Source organism: Curcuma longa, unplaced genomic scaffold (genome assembly GCF_044706935.1).
Source record: "Curcuma longa cultivar G26 ecotype Majalengka, Jawa Barat unplaced genomic scaffold, ITB_CL_G26_1.1 utg2646_np1212_2152390_RagTag, whole genome shotgun sequence".
Classification (NCBI taxonomy): Eukaryota; Viridiplantae; Streptophyta; class Magnoliopsida; order Zingiberales; family Zingiberaceae; genus Curcuma; species Curcuma longa.
The window spans coordinates 167,750-190,314 of record NW_027435599.1 but is presented as its reverse complement, the minus strand read 5'-3'; the positions used below and the strand labels follow the sequence as shown (position 1 = coordinate 190,314).

The following is a 22,565-nucleotide window of genomic DNA, read 5'->3' as shown; positions in this document are numbered from 1 at the left end:
AGATCTATCACATAATTTATAAAAAGATCAAAATTTACCAAAAAAAGTATTATTTTTAAAAAGTTAAAATAATATTCTAATATCAAAAACATCTTTATTATAGTAGGATCTTGATCCATAGTTCGTAGGATTTGTGATCCTACACCGAAACAATTTAGAGTCAGGATCAGATCGATCGAGATCGGATTATAGAATTGCACGATTATATCCAAAACTCTTAAAATTTTATGATTTAAAATTTTTTTAAAATATATCTAAAAAGTCATTTATATATAAATAGATTAAAAATTTTGTATATGCATACCGCCGTTGACACTTATACAATAGATGAGATTATTATTTATATAATTTTAAATTAATTATTAATTGATATTGAACAGAATAACGATTATTCTCTAGACTAGTTCTAATAATAAATTTTCAAAAAAACACAAAAAAATCAAGCATAGAGTTTTTTTCTAAGTTTAATTGAATAATATTAACATAACATCAACTAAATGTTTAAATGATTTCTAAACCCTAAAATACAAAAATATGAAAATAACCTACTAAAATGATTAAAATTCTTTGAAGCCTCCAAAAAAAAAAAATTAAATGATATTTTTTGAGCCTAAGAATTAGTTGTTACATATTACACCCTACAATAAGTGTAGATCTTTGAATAAATTTTGATTTGATAGATTATGGATCACGTAATTCAACTCGAGTTAAAAGTTATAACTCCTCCGATCATGTTTTTATTCTGCTCCAATCCTACTTCTAATTCTATCAATCCCATCAATCCTGTTACAATTCTACTACAAAAATAATTCTGCACGATTTAGGAGTAATTTGGTGTTTTCAAATCATAGGATCGTAATTCGAATCGCAATTTTACAAACTATGATTACTATAAACATACTAAAATATATTCATTTAATAAAAATAGTATATATAAAATAGTTTTATATATAAATTTATTTTATCAACCTAATTAAAATTATTTAAATTTAATTAAAAACACTTAAATACTCATCTAAGTTTCACCCTATATTTTCCATTTAAAAATGAATGTTTTTAACCAAAATTATTAAATATTTTACCGTTTTAGCTAAATAATTCTAATAAAAATGGTACGAATAAGTCTAGTCGTCGGGCATTTTCAATCAATTTTAATTAAATTAACGTAATTTTAATTAAGTTAAATAAGAATATTTAATATGATAATGTTCTGATCAAAATTAGTATAATATACTACAATAGAAATATTTTTGAAATGAAAAAGAATAATAAATGCTCTTTTAACCTCGGTGGCACTATTTTGATGTTTACCTAAATATATTATTTAATATTTAATTAAATTTCGACTAAATTTTTTCAAATTAGAATAATAAAACGTGAATCTTTAATAAAGACCCATAAATAAATAATCATAATAAAATATTAATAATATAAATATATAATATTGATTTTTTTTTAATCCATGTACTACAACGCAGTGATCAACCATGGGTCCCACGCGCTTCCATTTCTCAATCCCAACAAAATAATAATTATTTTAATTATTTTGATGTGATTGTGTTTGGTTTTGACCAAGTCACATTCAATCATAAGTTTCTTCAAGCTTATGCTTAACTTTTAAGTTCTTCCTAAATTAAAATATAAATCAATTTGTAATTTAAAATCTGAAATATAATATGGTATAAATAATTATATTGTAAGTTACTCTTGTTAATTATAATTAATGGTAGTTTAAATATTTATATGAATAAAGTAAATAGATAAATGCTCATAATTTTCCTAAATTCAAATACACAACTTTGAGATCTAACAAAAAGAAGATCTATCAGTGAAAATTGAAAGGCATGATCTGGCCAACGCTCACTTATTGTTGATAGAACAAGTCAAAACTTGGATTCTCAAGTAAAATAGTAAACGTCACTTGGTGCTTTAATTCAACAACAATAGTAATTAGTGATTTGTTCTTGTGAACGATAGCACCTTAAAGTCTCATTGATGGACGTAAATTTGAAGAAATCAAATCAAAGTCTTGGAAGAAAATGAATCAAAACACCTAAAACTTGTTTAGAAAAAGTCTTTTATTTATTAGTTTAAAGGGTAACAAATGTAAATCAATAAACTATTTAAGCTTGACATTTAAAATTATGTATGTCATGCTTTAGTTTTTTTAAATCTTATTAAAAATAAAATTCATGTTGGAGTTGGAGATCAGTTTCACATTTCAAATAGATTTGGAACTCAAAATAAAAAAGATAAACGTTCTCAAAAGAAAAAGTCAAACAGTTCAGATTGATCAGACTTGGTCAACTATCATAGGCTTCTATTTTCTTTGTTCTAAATTTCTAGAGTCAAATAAGGCTAGTAAGATATTCCTATGGATTGAATCCATTGAATTGGTCAGTTTGTCTTTAAATATCATACATATCTTTTTCAAAATATTGCAAGCTAAAAAGGCCAATAGAAATCAATTTCATTATTTTCCCTTAAATATTCAGATTTAAATGAGACTAATTAGGCATTCCTTTAGACCGAACCAGTGGATCAAATGGTCAGTTTGGATCTTAAAAAGCTACAATTAACATTCTTAAAGATCTTGCAAGCAAAGGGAGATAAAAGAGTATAAGCATGGAACACAAATGCTTCACAAGAACCACCTCTAAGCATCTCACAAAGTCAACAGCAAAAGGGATACACAATCATCTTTTAAATCGTATTGCGAGTGCTTGAAAATCTGAAACTACTAATTATTCTAACCTTCCAATCCAGTGTGGATGATGATCTTTAGTCAGCATTATGATTGAACACCAACCCTGTTGTTTTTGATTCAGAGAACATATTCAAAATATGTAAGATCATATTGGGACTCACTCGCTGTCTTGATATGGAAACCATAATGTATACTAGATACGTGTGTTTTAGTCGGTTTCTTGGTCTTGCTTATCAGAAGGTTGCCCTAAGTATTCTTCCTCGATTGTTTCCTTTAGAACGAAAAGTCGTTGGATTACCACTGGATCACTCATTTTCCTTGCTTCCGTCAAGTCTGTCTCCTCTTTATTTAAATGATAGGCGTCAAGCATTATCTTAATCCATTTGTGCAGTTCCTTGGGAGTTCTGAGAAACAAAACATAGACATCAAGGAAAGTTCAATTTCAGATTGCTTACTGAAAAAATCTACACTTTGAAGCTCATAAGTCATAACAAGTTAGTCAAATATGAATCATAAAGATTATACGAGAAATTAAATTAAGGATCTGACTACAAGCTAATCATGTGAGATTTTACATGGGGTGGGAGGCAAGAAGACAATTACTTACGTGTATATAACATCATCAGTAACTTTGGCATCGCATTCATTTCCAGGAGAGAAAGCAGTGGCAAGTGCCATAAATCGCTCTTCAGGATCAGTTATGTTCAACAAATACTTCAATAACTTAATCTCAGGAGGCGCAATGCTTTTGAGGCTTTTTTTTGTTGCCATATATATGTGATGCATAATGTCTTTAACCTGCAATGGTGAACAAATACTCTCATCCTGATATCATCTACAACTGAATAACAAAGATGAAAGGATAATAAGCTTATTGTTAGCATTTTTTCCTTCCTGTTTCTTTGGTTGTTAACAGACAACATAAGGAATCCATAGAATTTTTTTTGGGCTATATATGTGAATAACACAGAAACCCTGCAAAATTTCCAAGTCTCACCTCGTTCCTCATTGTGGGGGATTCTTTTGCTACTGCCCAAGTTCTATTTATCAGAAGAATCAAAGATGAGTCCAGTTCCTTTGCCTTCCCAAGGCTCTTAATCTTTTCACATGCTTCGTCCAACGAAGGGGAATTTAGAATATCATTGAACTTTGATTGTGCTGTTTCCAGTATCTCTGAGTTTTCAATTGTGTTGTCATATGCACTTACAGCAGACAAGCATTTAGCTCCAAGCCTGGCTATTCCTGCATAAGAAGCATTTCGTAATAGGCATTTCTTAAGATTCAAGTTCAGAAGGAAAACTACATCACAAGGTCATTGACAGTAATTGCAAGATGATAACCAAAGTCTAACTGAAATCAATTAGATGTCAAACATACAAACAGTATCAGCTTTACAATACATCTACTGACACACCTAGAAGTCACTGAATTGATGCAATGAGACTGCTTACAAAACCTCAATAATAAAGTATCCCCTTGACACACACCCATTAGAATTGCAAGAATTATGAATTGCTTAAAGCAATATGAAGAAAACGGAAGAGAGACGGGTGGGTTCTATTACCTTAAAAACTAGTAATCAAAAGAATACAAGAAAAAGAAAGCATGTGCAGGTATGTTTTGAACATATGTAGCAGCTAAACATTTAGCAACAAAGAAACCAAACATGTCTCGTTTGTTCTAGAGGTTTAGGGTTCAGACTCTCAGGATAGTTAAGCCAAACACTTCTCCTTGTTTGTTCTAGAGGTTCAAACTCTTAGGATAGTTATGCCAAACACTTCTTGTTCGTTCTAGAGATTCAAACCCTTAGGATAGTTGTGCCTCAGAGAAATTATTCTTGGCAAAGACAACATAAGATATTTCAAAATCATGTTTGGTGTATCAAGGAAGGAAATCATGTTTTCCATGTCAATTAAATTGTTGGTTTCTAAAATATAATGATTTCAGACATGAATCAACCTAGTTAACTAAGATAAAAGTTTATAATGAACAATATCTTGATCTGTGAAAGTTATCAATCTCATCTCCTACATGGGATTCATAATCCCACTCCATATGGGAATTTAAGTTTCATCAACCCATCAAGCAAGAGAACCAATCATGGTGCATCCCATTAAATCCCATAATACTGGGGGTAAAACTTCCATTTAACAGTAGATAAGGTACCAAAAACCACATTTATGGAGCCTTTTGGAGGCTGACCAACTAGATGTGAAACATTATTTAGCATGCAAATCTAATTACCATCGCGATCCTCCAGGCTGTCAAGGGATTCTTGTAGTATATTGAGATGATGAAAGAAGTCACTGGTGAATTTGTTTCTCCTCTGGGCAACAATAGCATTGATGTCCAGAGGATTTTCTTGAATCTCCTTAAGAAGTTCCATATGTTTATCTACTTCGTCATCTATCTGTGGTCAATGTGAAAATCAATCACAAGGAACTCAAACATCTTCGAGGAACACAAACACATTAAATTAGCGAATAGAGATTAATGTCTCAAATTTACCAATAGTTGCAGCTCAATCTCATTCTTTCACAGTAATTTTAAACAGACTCATTTTGCATCATGACTGAAAAATGTGCAACACTTGTATCGAGCTTAATAGCAAACAATAAAAAGATCAAGTAGAGAGGACAAGAGGGGTGTTTACCTTCTTCAGTTTCCTGGCAAATGATATCAACTTCTGCTTCATAACTGGATCATTTTCAGTATCCGCACGTATTCGACATCGGTCAAAGAAGTTCACCCTGTACTTCTTCCAATCATCCCTAAACACCAAGATTTTCCTCCAATCCTTTGTTTGTGGTTTCTCGTGCATAAAGAACTCGATCATTTTGTCACAGAACTGTGTCATAGTGTACCCATTTGCAACTTCAACTTCACTTTGCTTCTCTAAATTGTCAGTGACCAAATTACTTGCCACACAATCTGTAGTTTCAGATTTTTAGTTCAACATTCCACAATAACTAGCTAATCCATCATACATGACAGAATTTAAAGCACTACTCCTGCTAACTCATAATAGAAAAATCAACGAATTTGTATACAGAATAATGGACGTGTTGAGGTTTTTTTATTTGGAAAACTCAAGATTAAAAATATAATTCAGTTTTTTAATTTATTTTAAATTTAAATTTTGAATGAAGGATACTACTTTTAAGCAGGATACAACTCTACTCTAATACGTGCCTTACAAGGCTTTTGCTCTTTATGTTAAAGAACCATGCCCTAGGGTCCTCCCTCTATCCTTCTTTTTCCATATTTTCATGATTATATTATTTGGTTGTTCAACATTGCAAGGATCTATAGCAGACTTCCACACAACGCATTGGCAATAGAGGCAACACTTCCATATTATGTGGATTTGAGATTCCTTGCCTTAGGAATGTGAATTTAGGCTTGCCCACCCATTAAATTTGTTAATTGTTTCATCATATCTCTTGTTTTAAATAAGACCAAATGCAACTTTATATTTCATTCAATGAAATTGAAATTGTTTTAATACGATACCAACAAGAAACAGGTAGGCGCTGACAGAGAAGGGAAATGTGATCAAAAGAATCATAATCCCTACACATAATTTTCTAAAAGCTATCATCTTAACAAAGGGAAAAATTTACATTCTAGGAAAAGGAAAATTGAAATACAAAATTAAAAAAGAACAGGAATGGTCACCACATAACCAAAGAAAAAGTTCATCATCCATATATTCTAAAATTTGAGAGGAAGGGAAAAAAAAGGAACAGCCATGTCACAAGGTGGCATTTTCAAGTTAAACTAGCTAGGCATTTTAGCAAACACACGATAAGCAACAACACGCCAATCAACAAAGCGCGTCAATATAAAGTGTACAAAGGAAAAGGGTAGCGAAATCTTACTTCGAAGAAGTATACGGCGGTATCTCCGCCGTAGTTTCCTTATGCTGCTGCCGCCATCAGTGTGCGGTGTGCTGGTGGAGGGGAAGAGGACACTAGAGCAGGAAGAGGCGAGGAGAGGAGCAAAGCGCACGGCGGCATGCTTACAAGAAGCGAGCGATGGACGAGGAAGGAGGCGAAAGGACTCGAGCTGGGGGATGGGAATTCCCAAAGCGAGCATCTTCGTGCCGCTCATACTCTCTCTGTTACCGGCTGTTCTATGTCTGCTTCTATTTGGGCCATACGAAGGCCTAATTGAAAGATTACCCACTCATAAAGCCTGTTTAAATTCTGTAATTATGAAATAAAATAGGGGCGATGTGCAAACGTGGCCTCTCCACTGCAAGCGCAGCTGCCCGGCAACTGGTGGATCATAAGGTTCGAGCCATTCCTCTTCCTCACTTCCCGATCCATCAGCAGATCCCTCATTTTTTTTTGCTATATTCTATTGAACACTTTCTAGTGTGGGTTTTATATATAATCGAACGAAACAAGACATGTTATTATATATGAGCATGTGCAAATCTAAAGCTCGAATTTTATTGAACACAAGTGAATTCGTGTGCGAGCACTACTTATATACGTTGAATGTTAAATCGATCAAAAGCAAAATTTATCCAAATAAATCAATCTATATTTTGTCACTAGAATTTATTTTGCTAGATACTCAAATGAGTAAAAGACGCATTAGATGCATTAATAGTCGAGCATGTAATGGTCTACATTAATAATGGATCTTTAACCACCTATATAAAAACGGCCGATCATTAGTGATCAGCAGCTTGCATTTCAAATCGGACAGAAGCGACCTTTGTTAAGCTATTTAATATTGCTATGGGTTTGAGCTCCTATATAAAAAGAAGCGACCTTGGATAGAAAATACAGACGTTAAACAAAAACTCCATCCACTTTTATCTTTAAAAATCTTCCTATTGTGCATTTTTTCTCTATAACCTTTTCGTGATAGTGCTTGAGTATATACTCAGTTCACCATAAATAATTAATGTTTAGTTGTCTATGTGGTCGCCACGTTGTTTCTTAAAAAATTAATATCTAACGTAACTGTAGGGATTTATATGCGCGAAAAACTGATTAAAACGCATATAACGCAACGGAAAATAGGATCCCTCGAGAAAATTCATGCGAAAAGCATACTTGTTTGACGATTCTACCTACTAGAATCGAGGTTACCTTCGATGCGTGCCTTTCGCAATCCCGACAGCAACTCTTTGCTTTCAAGGTCGACGGATCTCAGCACGATCAGTGCGTTCGTACCTCCACGGTATCCACACGAACACTAATATGGAGAAGAACCCAACTGTGGTGCTAGCCACAAAGGAGATTTCGGCCAAAGGTGGAAGAGAAGAGGAAGAGGGAGAGCAAGAGCATCCAACAACCCCTTCATCAAGAGCCTCTCACCCCTTTTTATATCCCACCATGAGATATGAAGGATGAAGGGTTTTCTTGACTTTTAGTGATCCACGAAATTAATACTTTATTAATTCCCATGCATTTCATGCATGAAGATCTTTCTCCTCTTTTAATGAAGATCATGCATGCATCTCATGCATGATAATCTTTCTCTTCTTTTAAGGAAGATCATACAGCTTTTTAATGATCATGCATCTCATGCATGATGATCTTTGATGAATCCGAAATTGACTTGAGTCTAACTCGAGTCTCACACAATCTGAGTTGACTTGAGTCCAACTCGAGTCCAACTCAATCCGAATTGACACTAAGGGCTAATTCTAACAGTAACTTCAAAGCATTGTCGAAGGAGACGAATCTGTTTTAAAAATACTATATTCAATGCCTCAGCAATGCACGACTTTTCTCACGCTCAACAATCTTGCCTCTCATCTCGATAACCCAATTTTGCCTACCTGCTCAACACCTCCTTACTTGGCCTTTTGACTTGGTAGTTTAGCACAACTCTGCCTAATCTCATGGCTCAACGGCTCAACAACTCTGCTCAACTCAAACTTCCCTACCAGCCTTCCAACTCGACCTCCTTACCTAAGCCATATAGTAGCTCGAGCACTCAGCTAACTCAACACTTGACCAGCTCGGACACTTTGTAGCTTAGCTCAGAACTGATAGTTTGGCTCAACACTTGACCATCTTGAGCATTCGACAACTAAGCTCGACACTTGACCAGCTAAAAAACTAAAAAATTTAACTTGACATTCGACCAACTCACCTTCAAAGCAATATAATCATTCAGCCTTCGCAACTTGAATTTAGCAAGTAAGACTATCTCGACAAATTAGATAAGATAATTTTTTTATATTTAATAATTTTATAATTTTTATTATCTCTAATAAATTTTTTAACATACATTGATTGGAACAATAAGATAAATAGTGGAGAGGTACTAGAGTACTCACGGGGTATAATTGAGTTGATTACTATAATTGAGTTAATTACTATAGGATAGATTTATAACAATGGATAAAATTAAATTTTAATAAAGTTAAAATAATATCTCATATAATTTTTTAATTTATTTTGTTATAAATAATTATAAAATCTATCATGTAAAATTATTAAAATGATAAATTTTATTTTTTACTGCTAACAGAGGAGGCGGAACAAAGACAGATCCAAAAGTATCTTTTACCATGGGCAAGTACAACGCCGTCATCCACCATGTCCCCGCGCGCATCCACTTCTCAATCCCTACAAAATACCATTTATCTTAAATATCTCGATGATGTGATGGTCATAGTATTTGATGTGATTGTTTTTTATTTTATTTAGAAATTTAAGGACCGTTTGGTTTAGAATTTTTTTTTTTTTATTTTCTGATATAATTTTTTAAAAATAAAAAATATATTTAGTATGATATATTATTTTTTATTTTTTTAAAAAAATTAAAAAATATATTTAATTTGTTAAGATATTATTTTACATATGATAGTGAAACTGACTGGAGTGTTCTTGGATGTTGGATTTCACTAGAAGAAGTAAAAAATTTGAACATAAGATGTGGCCGCTTGATAGTTGAATGCTAAATTAATAAATCAGACCCAGCCCAAAAAAGAAGGTCGAACTGAAGCCGCCGTCTTTACCTCAAAACATCAAACACCTTCTGGCCAAGCAAGAGAGAAATCGTAAGTCGCTCCAGGGCATAGCTGAGTTGGTTACGACGTAGTAGATTTATAGAAGAGGACAAAGATTCGAATCCTGACGAAGTCAGACAATATCTCCTACGTCATGGGACCGATCGTATGTGACCGTTAGGGTGACGGACTTCACCTTTTTTGCATAAGAGAGAAGTCACAAGTCACAACAATGCTCTTGCTTGCCCGGAAGCTCTCACCATCTCCCGCCGTCCTCTCTCGCTCACTTCCGCTACTTCTATGATTCTCCAAGCCCTTCAAGTTCCACTTCCTCCTCCTCCTTCCTTCTTCAGCAAAGCCGCCACTCTTCTCTTCTCCTCTTATTCTTTCCATTCCACCGCCCATCCTCCTCCGCCGCTGAGCCACTTCCTCCCCTCTCCGTCCGCCCTCCGAGGAGGATGCTATCGAGTCCCCGATCAGCCTCCTCGGCCTCTGGTCTGCACCCGCTGTCACTCCCTTCGCCATTACGGCCGCGTTAAGAACCCCTCTTCCGAGAACCTCCTTCCCGACTTCGACTTCGACCACATGGTCAGCCCCAAGATGGTCTCCCCTGCCGGCGCTTGCTCCATCATTCTGATGGTCGTTGATGCGGCCGATTTCGACGGCTCCCTTCCCCGAAAGGTCGCCCGGCTGATTTCCTCCTCCATCGAGAAGAATTCCAGGGCCTGGAAGGAGGGAAAGCTCGGGAACGTTCCAAGGGCGGTGCTCGTCGTGACTAAGATTGACCTCCTCCCTTCCTCCCTTCCTCCCTTCCTCCATATCTCAACGGCGGGGGCAACCTCGCAGACCTCGCAGAGCCAAGCGCGAGCGTGGCGGGAGGCCAGGCCGTTGGCGCCGTGAACAGTGGCATCGCAGGCGCCGCAGAGGAAGGCAGCGTCGGCGCGGCAGTGGAGGATAGCGGGGGAGAGGCCGCAGGCGTCGCAGGGCTTCGAGGAGGCAGCGGAGGCCGCTCGCGTGGCGCCGCCTTCCTTCTTCGACTCGCCGCCACTCGCCATCGCGCTCACTCTTACGGCCACGGTCGGTCTTCCTCTGCTTCTAGGTCGCGTGGTGCCTACTTACGGCCACGGTCGGTCTTCCTCTGCTTCTAGGTCGCGTGATGCCTACCGTGTGCGGGTTTCTCCATTGGCGGGACCTAGTCGAAAAAGAAGAAAATTAAAAAACGTAATTACTGTAGTTGCGTTTTTTATTTTCCCGTAATTTTCATTTTTTTTCGGAAAATAATATTTTATTATTTTTTTAATTTTTTAAAAAATGATTTTTTATTTTTTAGAGAATGAAATTGAAAAATATAAAGTAAACAACAATTATTTTTTAAAAAATAAGAAAGTAAAAATAAAAAAATGAAGAAACCAAATGCCCCCTAATTTCTATAAACTTGTGCTTAACTTGTATGTTCTTCCTAATTAAATACAAATCAAATTGTAATATAAAATTTAAAATATAATATAAAAACAATTATATTGCAAGTTACTCTTGTTAATTATAATTAGTGACAGTTTAAATATTTAAGTAAATAGATAAATATTTGTAATTGTTCCAAAATTCAAATATATCATCAAAATAATTTGAAAATAGAAGTGAGTAAAAATTTGATTAAATTAATAAATCAATTGAATCGATCGAATTTAAAATTTTAATTTGATTATTTCAGAATTTTATTATTTTTTTAAAAAATGGATTGTGTCAATTAATTCGATTCAATTTTGATTTTAAAATTTTTTATTAAGTTAAATCAAATAAATAAATTTATAAATCTCTAACTAATCAATAAATTTTTCATAATATTTAAAATTTTTAATTAAATTAATCGATATTTAAATTTTGATTAATTTGATTAGATTATATTTTTATTGTAATGGACTACTCTTGCTTTGGTCACGAACTTCGTAGATTATATTTTTATATTACTGGACTACTTTTGCTTTCTCTCAACTTCGGAACTCACTGTAAACTCATTGCGTACCTTGATCAACTTCCGAACTCATTGTGCACCTTCCAAACTAGATGTACCTTAGTAAACTTCTAACTTATTGTGTACCTTAACATTGGCTATCATTAATGCTTCTTCCATCCTGATTAACTCATTGTGCACCTTCCAAACTAGATGTACCTTAGTTCTAACTTATTGTGTACCTTATTCATTCATTGGCTATCATTATCATGCTTCTTCCATCCTGATTATCATTATCATGCTTCTTCCTGCCTTCCTGGGCGACTCCTACGTGCATTCGATCTGGCATATAAACTGTGTTCTCTTCCTTCTCTCTCCACATTCCATCCCCTTGCTAGCTCCGATCCCCCATCATCGGACATGACCAGCTCCCCAACTCTACTGCCGTCCGTCCCCATGAACAGTTCTCCTATAGGCCACCAAGTCATCGACGTCCCCAGCCGAACTCCGCCGCCGTTCATCCCTATAAACAGTCGTCCTATAAGCTACCTAATCATCGATGTCCCCGCCCGAACTCCGCCGCTGTCCGTCCTCATGAACAGTCCTTCTATAAGCCACCTAATCATCGATATCCCAGCCCGAACTCTACCTCCGTCTGTCCACATGAGCAATCCTCCAATACCCCACCGAGTCATCGACATCTTCACAAAGCTAACAGTACTCCTCCAAGCCTTATGCTCTGTTTGGGAGGAGGTGAGGGAAAGGGAGGGAAAGGTAAGGAAGGGGAAAAAAAAATTTTACCTCTGTTTGGGATGAGGTGAGGTAAGGAGGGGAAGGGGAAAGAAGGGGAACACTTCCCCTTCCATGCTCAGGAATAGTTATAATTTCTTACACCCCAAATCGGGGTGTAAGGAAGGGGAACGGATGTTTATTCCAATTTTACCCACTGCGAAGGGGACGCGTCCACTCCCGCTCTCGCCGATGCTCCGCTCGCGTAGCTCCTCCGCCGCTGCTGCCTCCACTCGTTCGCCCTCCGGCGCCGGTCGTCCATTCCTCTTCGAAGGACGCCTACTTCGCTGCCATCAGCCACATCGCCGGCGTCGTCCGCGGCGATTTCTACCTCGAGCGTACCCTCGCACGCATGCGCCTTCCCCTCCCACCGCCGACCTCGTCCTCCACCCCCTCTTCTTCTCTCCACCGGCCGGCCACTGCGCCCGGTGGTCGCGTGCCGATCGGCGCCTCTGCAGGCGTTGGGAGGGACCGCCCGGGCGGGGGCTCGGCTGCCCCCTCTCCGCTGCTCGCGAGGAGAATCTGGCGAGATGTCGGGGAAGAAGAGGTAAAAAGGAGATTTTTGACTTTTTATATTTTTAACTTCCAAATCCTTTCCTTTTAACCTCCCTTTCCTCCCAAACAAAGTTATTGATCTTCTCCTCCCTTCCCTTCCCTTCTCCTCCCTTCCCCTTCCTTCCCCTTCCATTAATGAACCGTCCCTCACCCGATCCAAACAGAGGCTTAGTCGAGAGGGGCTTCAAGATCCAAGATCTCATACCCGCCTTCCTCACCATCTCCTTCACTCTTATCGCAACGATCCCCCACCCGATCGATCCTGACTGGGCCATCCTCTACGCCATCGAACCCGTCCTCTCCTTCGTTAGCGTCGTCAGCATCATCGGCCTCATCATTTACTCCTGCTGGAGCCACCCCGGCGCGGAACTCCCGATGGTGCAGGAGACGGTGATGGGCTTCTCGGCGGTGCTCCTTGTGCTCGCTGCCTTCTCCCGCTTGGCGATCCCGTTTCCACGCTGGCTGCTCTTATGGATGGTGACAATCATGGTTATTCTCATTGGCCTACTGTTTCTCATACTATATTTGATTCGGCACAGAAACTTTAAGCGACATGAAAATTAATGCGCAAGAATTTCTATTTACTTTTTTTTTAAAATTCAGATGTTCAGATCCTTACAGATCCAACGACCCAGATTTCCAATTTACTCATGCTTTTAGATGATGTTGCCTTTCTATGTAGTGTGTGTTGGTGGGTGGGAGGCATAACGTTGTGTGTGACATGCCTCAATCCTTTTTTTTAAAAATTCGTGTGCATGTATATGTAATGTTCAATAGATTGAGGCTTTGGAACGTTGAAGAATCGTTTGATAATTAGTCTTGACGTTTGATTTGGAGTATTTATCCTTGAAATTTCCTTATGAGTTTAGATGCGAAGGGATTTTTATTTTCCAAATTTAATCGTTAAAATTTAATAAAATCACCGATCGACTAAAATTATGCCAAACACAATGTGGCATTTTCAAGTTAGACTAGCTAGGCATTTTGGCAAACACACGATAAGCAACAACACGCCGATCAACAAAGCACCTCGATATAAAGTGTACAAAGGAAAGGGGCAGCAAAATCTTACTCCGAAGAAGTATACGGCGGTATCTGCGCCGTAGTTTCCTTCTGTCGCTACTGCTGCTACTGCTGCCGCCATAAGTGTGCGGTGTGCTGGTGGAGGGGAAGAGGGCACTACAGCAGGAAGAGGCGGCGAGAGGAGCAAGTCGCACGGCGGCATGCTTACCAAGAAGCGAGAGATGGACGAGAGAGGATGCGAGAGGAATCGCGCTGGGGAAGGGAATTCCCAAAGCGACCATCTTCGTGCCGCTCATACTCTCTCTGTTTCAGACTGTTCTCCTGTGCTTTAATATGGCCCATACGAATCCCAAATTGAAAGATTACCCACGCATAAAACCTCTTTATGTTTTGTAATTATGAAATAAAATAGGGGCGATGTGCAAAAATAGCCTATCCTTTCCCGGTGACTGGTGGGCCATAAGGCTTGCTCCATTCCTCTTCTTCGCGATCCGATGTGATTCCTCAGCAGATCCCTTCACTTTTTTTTTTTTTTTGGCTCTCATCTCTCTGTGTTCACTTTCCGCGTGTGGGTTATTATACATGATCGAACGAAACAAGACGGGCTCGATTAAGAAGAGAAGTTACACGATCATCTCCAACTTGCTCCCTCTTTACATGGCTGGAACTTTAGAGACTCGTTATCGAAGGAACGCATGAGCTTGTGCTTGATCTACACCCAAAAAATAACTCATACGCGGGCTATGAACATACAAATCAAGATACTCTTCGCCGTGGGCAACTTCATGCGCTATCAATCTCAAGGTCGCTCAGGGAGTGACTGAGCCCATTCCGGCGGTCACCGATCTTGTGCAGCTCCGTCTCGATGGTCTTGACGATCTGGATCCCTTCTGGGTCTGGCTCGGGCACGTCTACATGAAAAGACCCTTGCTTTGACGGTGGGACTAGGTTGTCCGTCGCGGCTTGCTGCTTGATGTAGCCGTAGAGCTGTTGATGGAAGGGATGATCCAGGGAGAAGCAGTCGTCGGGACCGGAAGATGAACGCCGAGATGAGCTGGAACCCTCTCTCGTGCAGAAATGGGGTAGAGATGCATAGTCCATTATCTGCATTGACAGTGAAAAAAAGGGACTTTCCGATCTGGAGTCTGACCAAACCCGATCGATCATTCAAAATAATGGAACCTTTTCTTACCTTCAGCAACTCATCCCTGCCGCAGCCTTGCAACACTTTCACTTTCCTTCTGGTTCTTTCTTGTAATAGAGGCTTCACCACCTGACAATTCAAAAGAATTCAAATATGCAGTTAAGTTTACATTTTTGTTAGGATTTATTTTAAATACTCCTACAATACTTCTAACAGATGAGAGGTAAAAGGATAATATTGAACTATAAGAGATATTTCAATGATACTTGTAAGAGTATAAAGGAAAATAAAAAAAATAAAATTACATGGGTCATTTTAAAAAATAATTAAGGTATAGTAGGTAAATAAAAATTTTGTTATAAAGAAGAGATGAAGAAATATAGTATTCTGAACAAAGAAATCTTTGATCTTATACCTTCCAACAGGCTGAGAATATATATGGAGCATTAACGATATAATAAGTCTCCGTCTTCTCCGGATAATGTAGGTCGTCAATAGTGAATATGGTGGTTAATAACTGTAAGCAAATAAACAAACAATGTAAGGTGGAAGATGTGTGTGTTAATTAGTAACAAAATACCTACTTAAAGAATCACTAAGCAGTTAATATACTGTTTACAGTTTTGACATATTTACATTGGCTAAGTTCGTTCCTATTTGCACTTGGAAGAGTTCCCAGAATCCATTACCCAAAAATTCAATGATGTGTCAGTGACTGTCACATAAACTCATAACTCCATAATGTCTCAAGCCTATATATATGAATAAGTGTAACGCATTTACAATGTTTGATATGTGAAATAGAATTAAGAAAGAAGAATAAGAAATTATTTTTTTAATATGATCAAAGAAATATAATGTCTCAAGCCTATATATATGAATAAGTGTAACGCATTTACAATGTTTGATATGTGAAATAGAATTAAGAAAGAAGAATAAGAAATTATTTTTTTAATATGATCTAAGAAAAAAATAAAACATAATTATTTTCTTAACTTGCTCAACTCAACCAGTTGGTTCGCCTGGCTAGCCCGATCAACACATCTGGCCCCCATTGGCTGTCTTGATTGATTAGATCAACTGAACCATTTGACTCAAGTAGGTCGATCGGACCATTTGATCCAACTGATTTAACCAGATTGTTTGATCCAACTGACCCATCCAAACTGATCAACCAATTTGACCTTTGCAAACCAAACGACATGTCTAGACATCTGACATGATTACTCTATTAGGGGTAATCGAAATGTTGTCTAAAGGATGAAATAGTTAAGAAATAATTATTTTATGAAAATTTATAGAGAACATAATAGTTATTTCTATGAACCAAATAAACAGATATAATTTAAGGAGTTTAATCCTAAGTATTCCCCATGTTTCCTAGGATAATTGTATTTCACATTTAGTCCAGGATTTGCACACCACTTGCCAGTGTTTGTGAAGCAACCATGACTGGAAGATTCAACTGTATATAACTCACTACAACTAGAATAATTGTCATAAAAAAACCAGATTTGACCTGAAACAAATAAACAAAAATAATGCAAGAGAAGAGAAAAATACCTTTATTTGACTCAAGGCAGAAAGCTTCAAACCAGTCATATCCAAAACTTTCACACAGGTCCCAATATGCCGCCCGTACTTCTTACATGCAGCAGGCTACAAGAGAAGAAAGTAAGTGAACAAGAACAGGATAGAGGGTTTTTTAAACAGTCGAATAAAAGGCTCACCAAGATGACACGATCGCGATACTCATTCATTTGAAGGTGTGATTGCACATAGTAATGAACCTAGATGGAAATGGCATGAATAGTAAGAACGATTGTATTTGTAATCTAGAATTGGAACGTTTGAGGGTAAAATATTATATTAGTGTAAAATACTATTTTTAGGAAAACATTCATAAGAAAATCAAGAATGTTTTACTGTTTGGTATGATACAAGCAAAATAAGTTTTTAATACTCTCATTTCTTCCCAATCTTGATCTTGGTATAGGCAGCAATGTGCTCGAGTAGCAACCAATGGCTTCATTGCCCCAAACCACCACCGCCCACTGTCATACCATTCAACACACCTATCTAATTTTCCATATACCCGGCATGGCTACAGAGTCAACACAACCAACAACTCCTTCCATCGAGTGATAGCATCAGAGGCCAACAAGAGGCAACTTTTAGACAACAGCAACAAAAATGGAAATAGGAGCAACGCAGGGAGGGGGGACCAATTGTTGTTTGCATGAGAGGAGCAAATGAGGGGAGGGTTGTGGAAGGTGGATGTGTTCCGCTTATTTTCTACTCACATTTTTCATTGACCATGATTTTTAGTAAAGTCAATCACTAACACACACACACACACACACACACACATAGCTATGGAATTCCCAGAATTCTCCCTTTTCTGCATCTTGAGGTCCGCTCTTACAGGAAGTAAATATACAATTGTGTTTCTTCCAAATAATATAATTATCGAAATAATAAGTAAAACAATAATTGGATTTATTTTCTTTATCTGCCTGCTAATTCTACACTTCGGTCAGTGTGTTGGGTCGATGTTGCCATTTTAGTTTCAAAACAGAAGTATCAGTGGAGAATGATCATATTTAACAATTCATGTTCGTCATTCATTTACTTTCAGAGCTAAAATTAACAGAGATCCATCTCCCTGTCTCTATTCTACTGGGAAGATTATGAAGTAATTAACCAAAAATTGATTGCAACAAAAGCATTTTACAGAACTTACTGATGCTTTCTCGTATGTGCTAAGGCCAACTCCTACTGCAAAAACAGGATGACCCTGTTCAACAGGAAGGTAATAATTAGGAAAGCATCATTATACAAACAAGTGAACTAAAGCAAAACCATTTTCCCCTGGATATTTTTCCACAATGTATTTTATCTCTACCTCAGTTTATGACAATGCATTTACCAAGTAACCAATGAATGAAGCAACAAAAGACAAGGAACATAGCAAATTCAATGGAAAAAATATATTAGATGGATTTTAAACTTATTTTTTATACTGTGAATAGAACACACTTACAATATTGTAGTGACTCTTAATTAATACTACTCAATGTGCAAATAAATATTCAGTTTTTAGCACTGACTTGTTATCCAAAACTAAACCTATTTGATAATGTTTCCCCTGTATAAAAAAATAAAGAAAAAAAGTGATGTTCTATCTGCTCTTAGATATTCAAACTAAGCAAACAAAATGGAGAGAAAAAAATGTAATGCATCCAGATTTTATCCCTTCATTATCCTTTCAAATAGCATTAGTCTCCCTAAGTCAACACCTCATGGTGAAGGAGCTGCCTCTAAATTGCAATGACACATGTTACAAACTAAAGATATATTCGTCCATAAAAGATTAAGCACCAAAATATTTTTTGCAGACTCTGTTTTGCTAAATACAGATGCTTACCCTTTTACAATCTCAAAATGACTACAAAAATGCGGGAAAACATTTGGCTTGACTCTTTCTATTACAGATGTTCTTCATGTGCCGGACTTGCAATTCTTTGATATACAAAAACAATTAACCTTGAATAAAAACGCCTAAGAAACTACAGAATGACATTAAACAAGGTTTTCAATTATTGAAAGAAAAAGATAAACAGACACAAGAGTGCTTGACAAAACTCATTAATAGGTGGGTACTTAGTCCAGCATCCAATAGTAAAAAGGATTTATCACTGGGAAGGCACAACGTGCACCAGGAGAGATGGATCTGTAACTGACTTTGGCAGAGATGAACAACAATTAACTAAGATAGCAGTATTTAGTGTGGATAAATGAAACCAATAATAAAAAATGTGGTCACAGAAAATGAGCAATACCTCCTTAGTGTATCCTGGCATCCCTATAAGCTGTGAATCACGAATCCCTCTGTACAAATCAACTGGAGTTATAGGTTTCTGCACGGTAATGAAAAATCATTAGAGAATGGTATCATATTCGCAGCAGCATATTTAATTTAGTGCAGTTGGCATTTTAATGCATTCTTATATGAACCTTCCAGCACTTAAAGGCTCTTGTAGTTCTCCTAGAAACCATTTGTTTCATCATGTAGGAATCATGAGTGTGGCAAGTGAGAAACTTACAGACAGAATGTCATCGATATGATTCTGGATTCTCCAGCTTAAAGAATCAACCAGCTGCAATAGAAGTGGACATTTCGAAATTCAAAACTAACAAAAGGGTGTTTTTACTTGGGCAGATAAAAGAAAATAAATATGCATGCAGCCAACTGAATACCATCTTCTGTGCTTTAGGAACACTCCACTCTCTGGCTTTAAGAAAGCGCGCCAGAGTTTCATTTGGATACCCTTGGTGCACATTCTGCAAATTGAAAAATGCAAGAGTCGTGATCTTATGGAAGAAAAATTAAAAAATTGTACCACTGTCAAATAAAAACACTACCAACGAAAGAAAAAGCTGAAGAATTTATGAAAAGGGGCATCAGGAAATATGGATTTCCATCCTTAAGAGGATAACAATTAAAGGATAATTCATCTTGCTCTTGATGTGGTTGATCATGGTTTGGAACTGAATTGCGCAACAATATTAACCACTTCTCTGAAATTTCTTCTCACATTGTAGGATCTGATGGTTTTGTTTTATGAATTAAATGCAGCACATGTCAAGAAGTTACTTATTCTCAGTTGAGAAAAGGAACTTTGTCATCCAATACATCTGAGGAAATAGAGAAGTTGCACGATGCATACAAGTGCTTTAACTTTTTTTTAAAGAAAAATGCAAACATCCTACTCAGAGCCTCTTTAAAGAACATACGAGATTGTCCCACGCATCCACTAGTAAGCACAGCTAGAGACATTGAAATATAATGGTATGAACATACATGATACATGACAATTCCATGCAAAACTCCTTTCCTCCATAAGCAGGAGTTTTATAACTTAATGGAAACAGTTATCCCCTTGGAAGTAACACTACAAAAAAAGAACATGTTCACTTTAGAACTTCACAAGCAATTAGGCTCGTTTCTATACTAGGAGAAAACTCGCAAGAAAAATATAAACACGAGCGCAATTTCAAGCCATCACCTTTGAGGATACAATAGAAGCTACGACCCTGGAATATCCAAAAACTCGATTTCCTTTTTATCATATGAAAGATCTAAATCAATCGCAAGTCATTTGATATCAACTGATAAAAATCCAAATTACTTCGCAGCTTACTCTAATAAGAAAAGGTATTAGAATGAAAAGCGCAATTCCCTCTCCTGTCCACTACTCTTTATTTTTAAAATAAGGACTCGTATATTTCTTCTTAGCAAAACTGTTAGTACACTCCTGGGTTTCGTTGAAGAGGTTTAAGATGAAGTAAAACTACACATAGATCAAACGCAGACCGTAAAATACTATTGAATCCAACAAAGTATCTACGCAGATCTAGCGAGACAAGTGCAAACCTGAAATGAAACCTTCAACGGCTCCTCCGCTGCCAAATCCCAACCAGTGCAAGTGTCAAAACCAGATCAGAACGAGACGATTGAGGAAGCCAGAAGGGGAAAGACACAGACCTCCGTCCACCAGCCGGGATAGCTGCGTGATCGCGTCCTGGGAGGCGATCCCCATTGTGACGGCGACGGATCTGATGGAGGAGGAGGAGCTAAATCTAGGGTTAGGTTTCAAATCGGATACGGAGTGGGCGATTTCGGAGTTAGGAGAAGTATAATTCTTCGTCTTCTCCCTCGTTTCTTCTCAAATTTCGGCAGTGTATTTATATTGGAAAAAAAGGTAGGAATTTTAATTTAGGAAAATATTATATTTATTTATATATTCATTATATTATTCCATAACAAGCTTTACAATAAGAAAATAGAAATCAAGAGATTACAACTTTGTATGAGAGAATATTAAAAGTTGAATAAACATATAAAAAATTTTGAAAAACAATGATTTGTAATAGTATTGATTAAATTTGATAGGATGTGTATTTTTATGAGCTAATACAATATTATATTACTTAACTTTTTTTATAAAAAAAGGGAAGGTGTAAATATATAGAATATTTAGCTTAAAAAAATGGTGATGATTAAACTTTTGCAGAGTGGCCCCCATATTTTTTAAAATTTTGTGACGTATAATTGAGTCAACTACCACTTGCGATGGGAATATTCTTCCAGCTTTGAAGTGGATACTTAACTTTGAGGGAGATTACATAAGATTTAATTAAAGAACTAAACCCCTAAATTAGAGCGGTGATTATGAGATTAGGCTGGTGTTGATAGGATTAATTAAAATTATAATTATGAGGCATATTTCCGTAGGAGCATTATCATTATTATTATTATTTAGTAAATAAGATATTGGCGATAGAAGATATAGATTCCATTACGTAAGATCCGGAAGCTTTCGGCCGCGAGAATGGTTGACATCAGCTCAGCGTGGATTTATTCTTATTCACCATCTACTGAAGTGGAACAATATCTATCTCTATCTCTTCTTATTTTCTTTAATTGTAAAAAAAAGTCCTTTTTATTAAAATTTAAATCTTCGTTAAAAAAGGAAATTCAATATATATATATATATATATATATATATATACAAACGCCGCGCGACGCCGTGCGCGACAGCCGACCTAATTTTGGACTCGTTGGAAGCGCAACTCGACGGCGCACACATTGGCACCGGATTCCGGCCGGATTGTGGCCGGAATCCGGCCAGAAACGCGACAGAGACGCTGTTGGCCGATTCCGGCCGAAATCGGCCGGAATCCGGCCGATTCGCGGCCGGAGACCGGCCGCGGTCGACGCGCCGGCGCTGGGCGCGTCGACCGCGGCCGGTCTCCGGCCGCGATTCGGCCGGATTCCGGCCGATTTCGGCCGGAATCGGCCAACAGCGTCTGTTGGGCGATTCCGGCCGAAATCGGCCGGATTCCGGCCGAATCACGGCCGGAGACCGGCCGCGGTCGACGCGCCGGCGCCGGGCGCGTCGACCGCGGCCGGTCTCCGGCCGTGATTCGGCCGGAATCCGGCCGATTTCGGCTGGAATCGGCCAACAGCGTCTCTGTCGCGTTTCTGGCCGGATTTCAGCCGGATTCCGGCCACAATCCGGCTGGAATCCGGGCCCGGCCGGAGAGCCGGCGAGTTGGCCTTCCAACGCATCCGGTCCGGCGGCCGTTGGTGGCCGGACGACGGTGAACAGTGGCGGAGAAGCGGCGAACGTCGGAGGAGAAACCGGCGTCGCGGACGGGTGCGGATTTGTCGCGCGGCAGAGCAAATTCCTATATATATATATATATATATTAATTATGAAGGAGGCTATCGATAACTCCACGCGGCGCCGCGTGATGAACAGCTGTGGCGCGTCAGCACCGCAACCAACACGACGAAGACGGTGCAATAATAACGCTGGGCGGAGAAGGGACAGGTGTTCAAAATTAA

At 37.8% G+C, this 22,565-nt stretch overlaps 2 protein-coding genes across 2 annotated transcripts; both read right to left on the bottom strand.

Moving 5' to 3' along the window:
- Positions 1–2,578: 2,578 nt before the first annotated feature.
- Positions 2,579–6,821, bottom strand: LOC141820037 (uncharacterized protein At4g37920). The gene is made up of 6 exons (XM_074707317.1): positions 6,589–6,821; positions 5,361–5,638; positions 4,952–5,117; positions 3,705–3,949; positions 3,315–3,505; positions 2,579–3,111 (listed from the first exon to the last, which is right to left on the bottom strand). Exons 1-6 carry the CDS (start codon positions 6,818–6,820, stop codon positions 2,916–2,918), a joined length of 1,308 nt encoding a protein of 435 aa, XP_074563418.1. The 5' UTR covers position 6,821; the 3' UTR covers positions 2,579–2,915.
- Positions 6,822–14,595: 7,774 nt separating this feature from the next.
- LOC141819858 (phosphatidylinositol/phosphatidylcholine transfer protein SFH2-like) lies at positions 14,596–20,858 on the bottom strand. Its single transcript, XM_074707110.1, has 11 exons — positions 20,700–20,858; positions 20,589–20,617; positions 19,412–19,495; positions 19,258–19,311; positions 18,994–19,071; positions 17,895–17,948; positions 16,882–16,941; positions 16,715–16,810; positions 15,567–15,668; positions 15,200–15,280; positions 14,596–15,111 (listed from the first exon to the last, which is right to left on the bottom strand). The coding sequence occupies exons 1-11, from the start codon at positions 20,752–20,754 to the stop codon at positions 14,791–14,793; spliced, it is 1,014 nt and encodes a 337-aa protein (XP_074563211.1). The 5' UTR covers positions 20,755–20,858; the 3' UTR covers positions 14,596–14,790.
- Between the last annotated feature and the right edge of the window lie 1,707 nt (positions 20,859–22,565).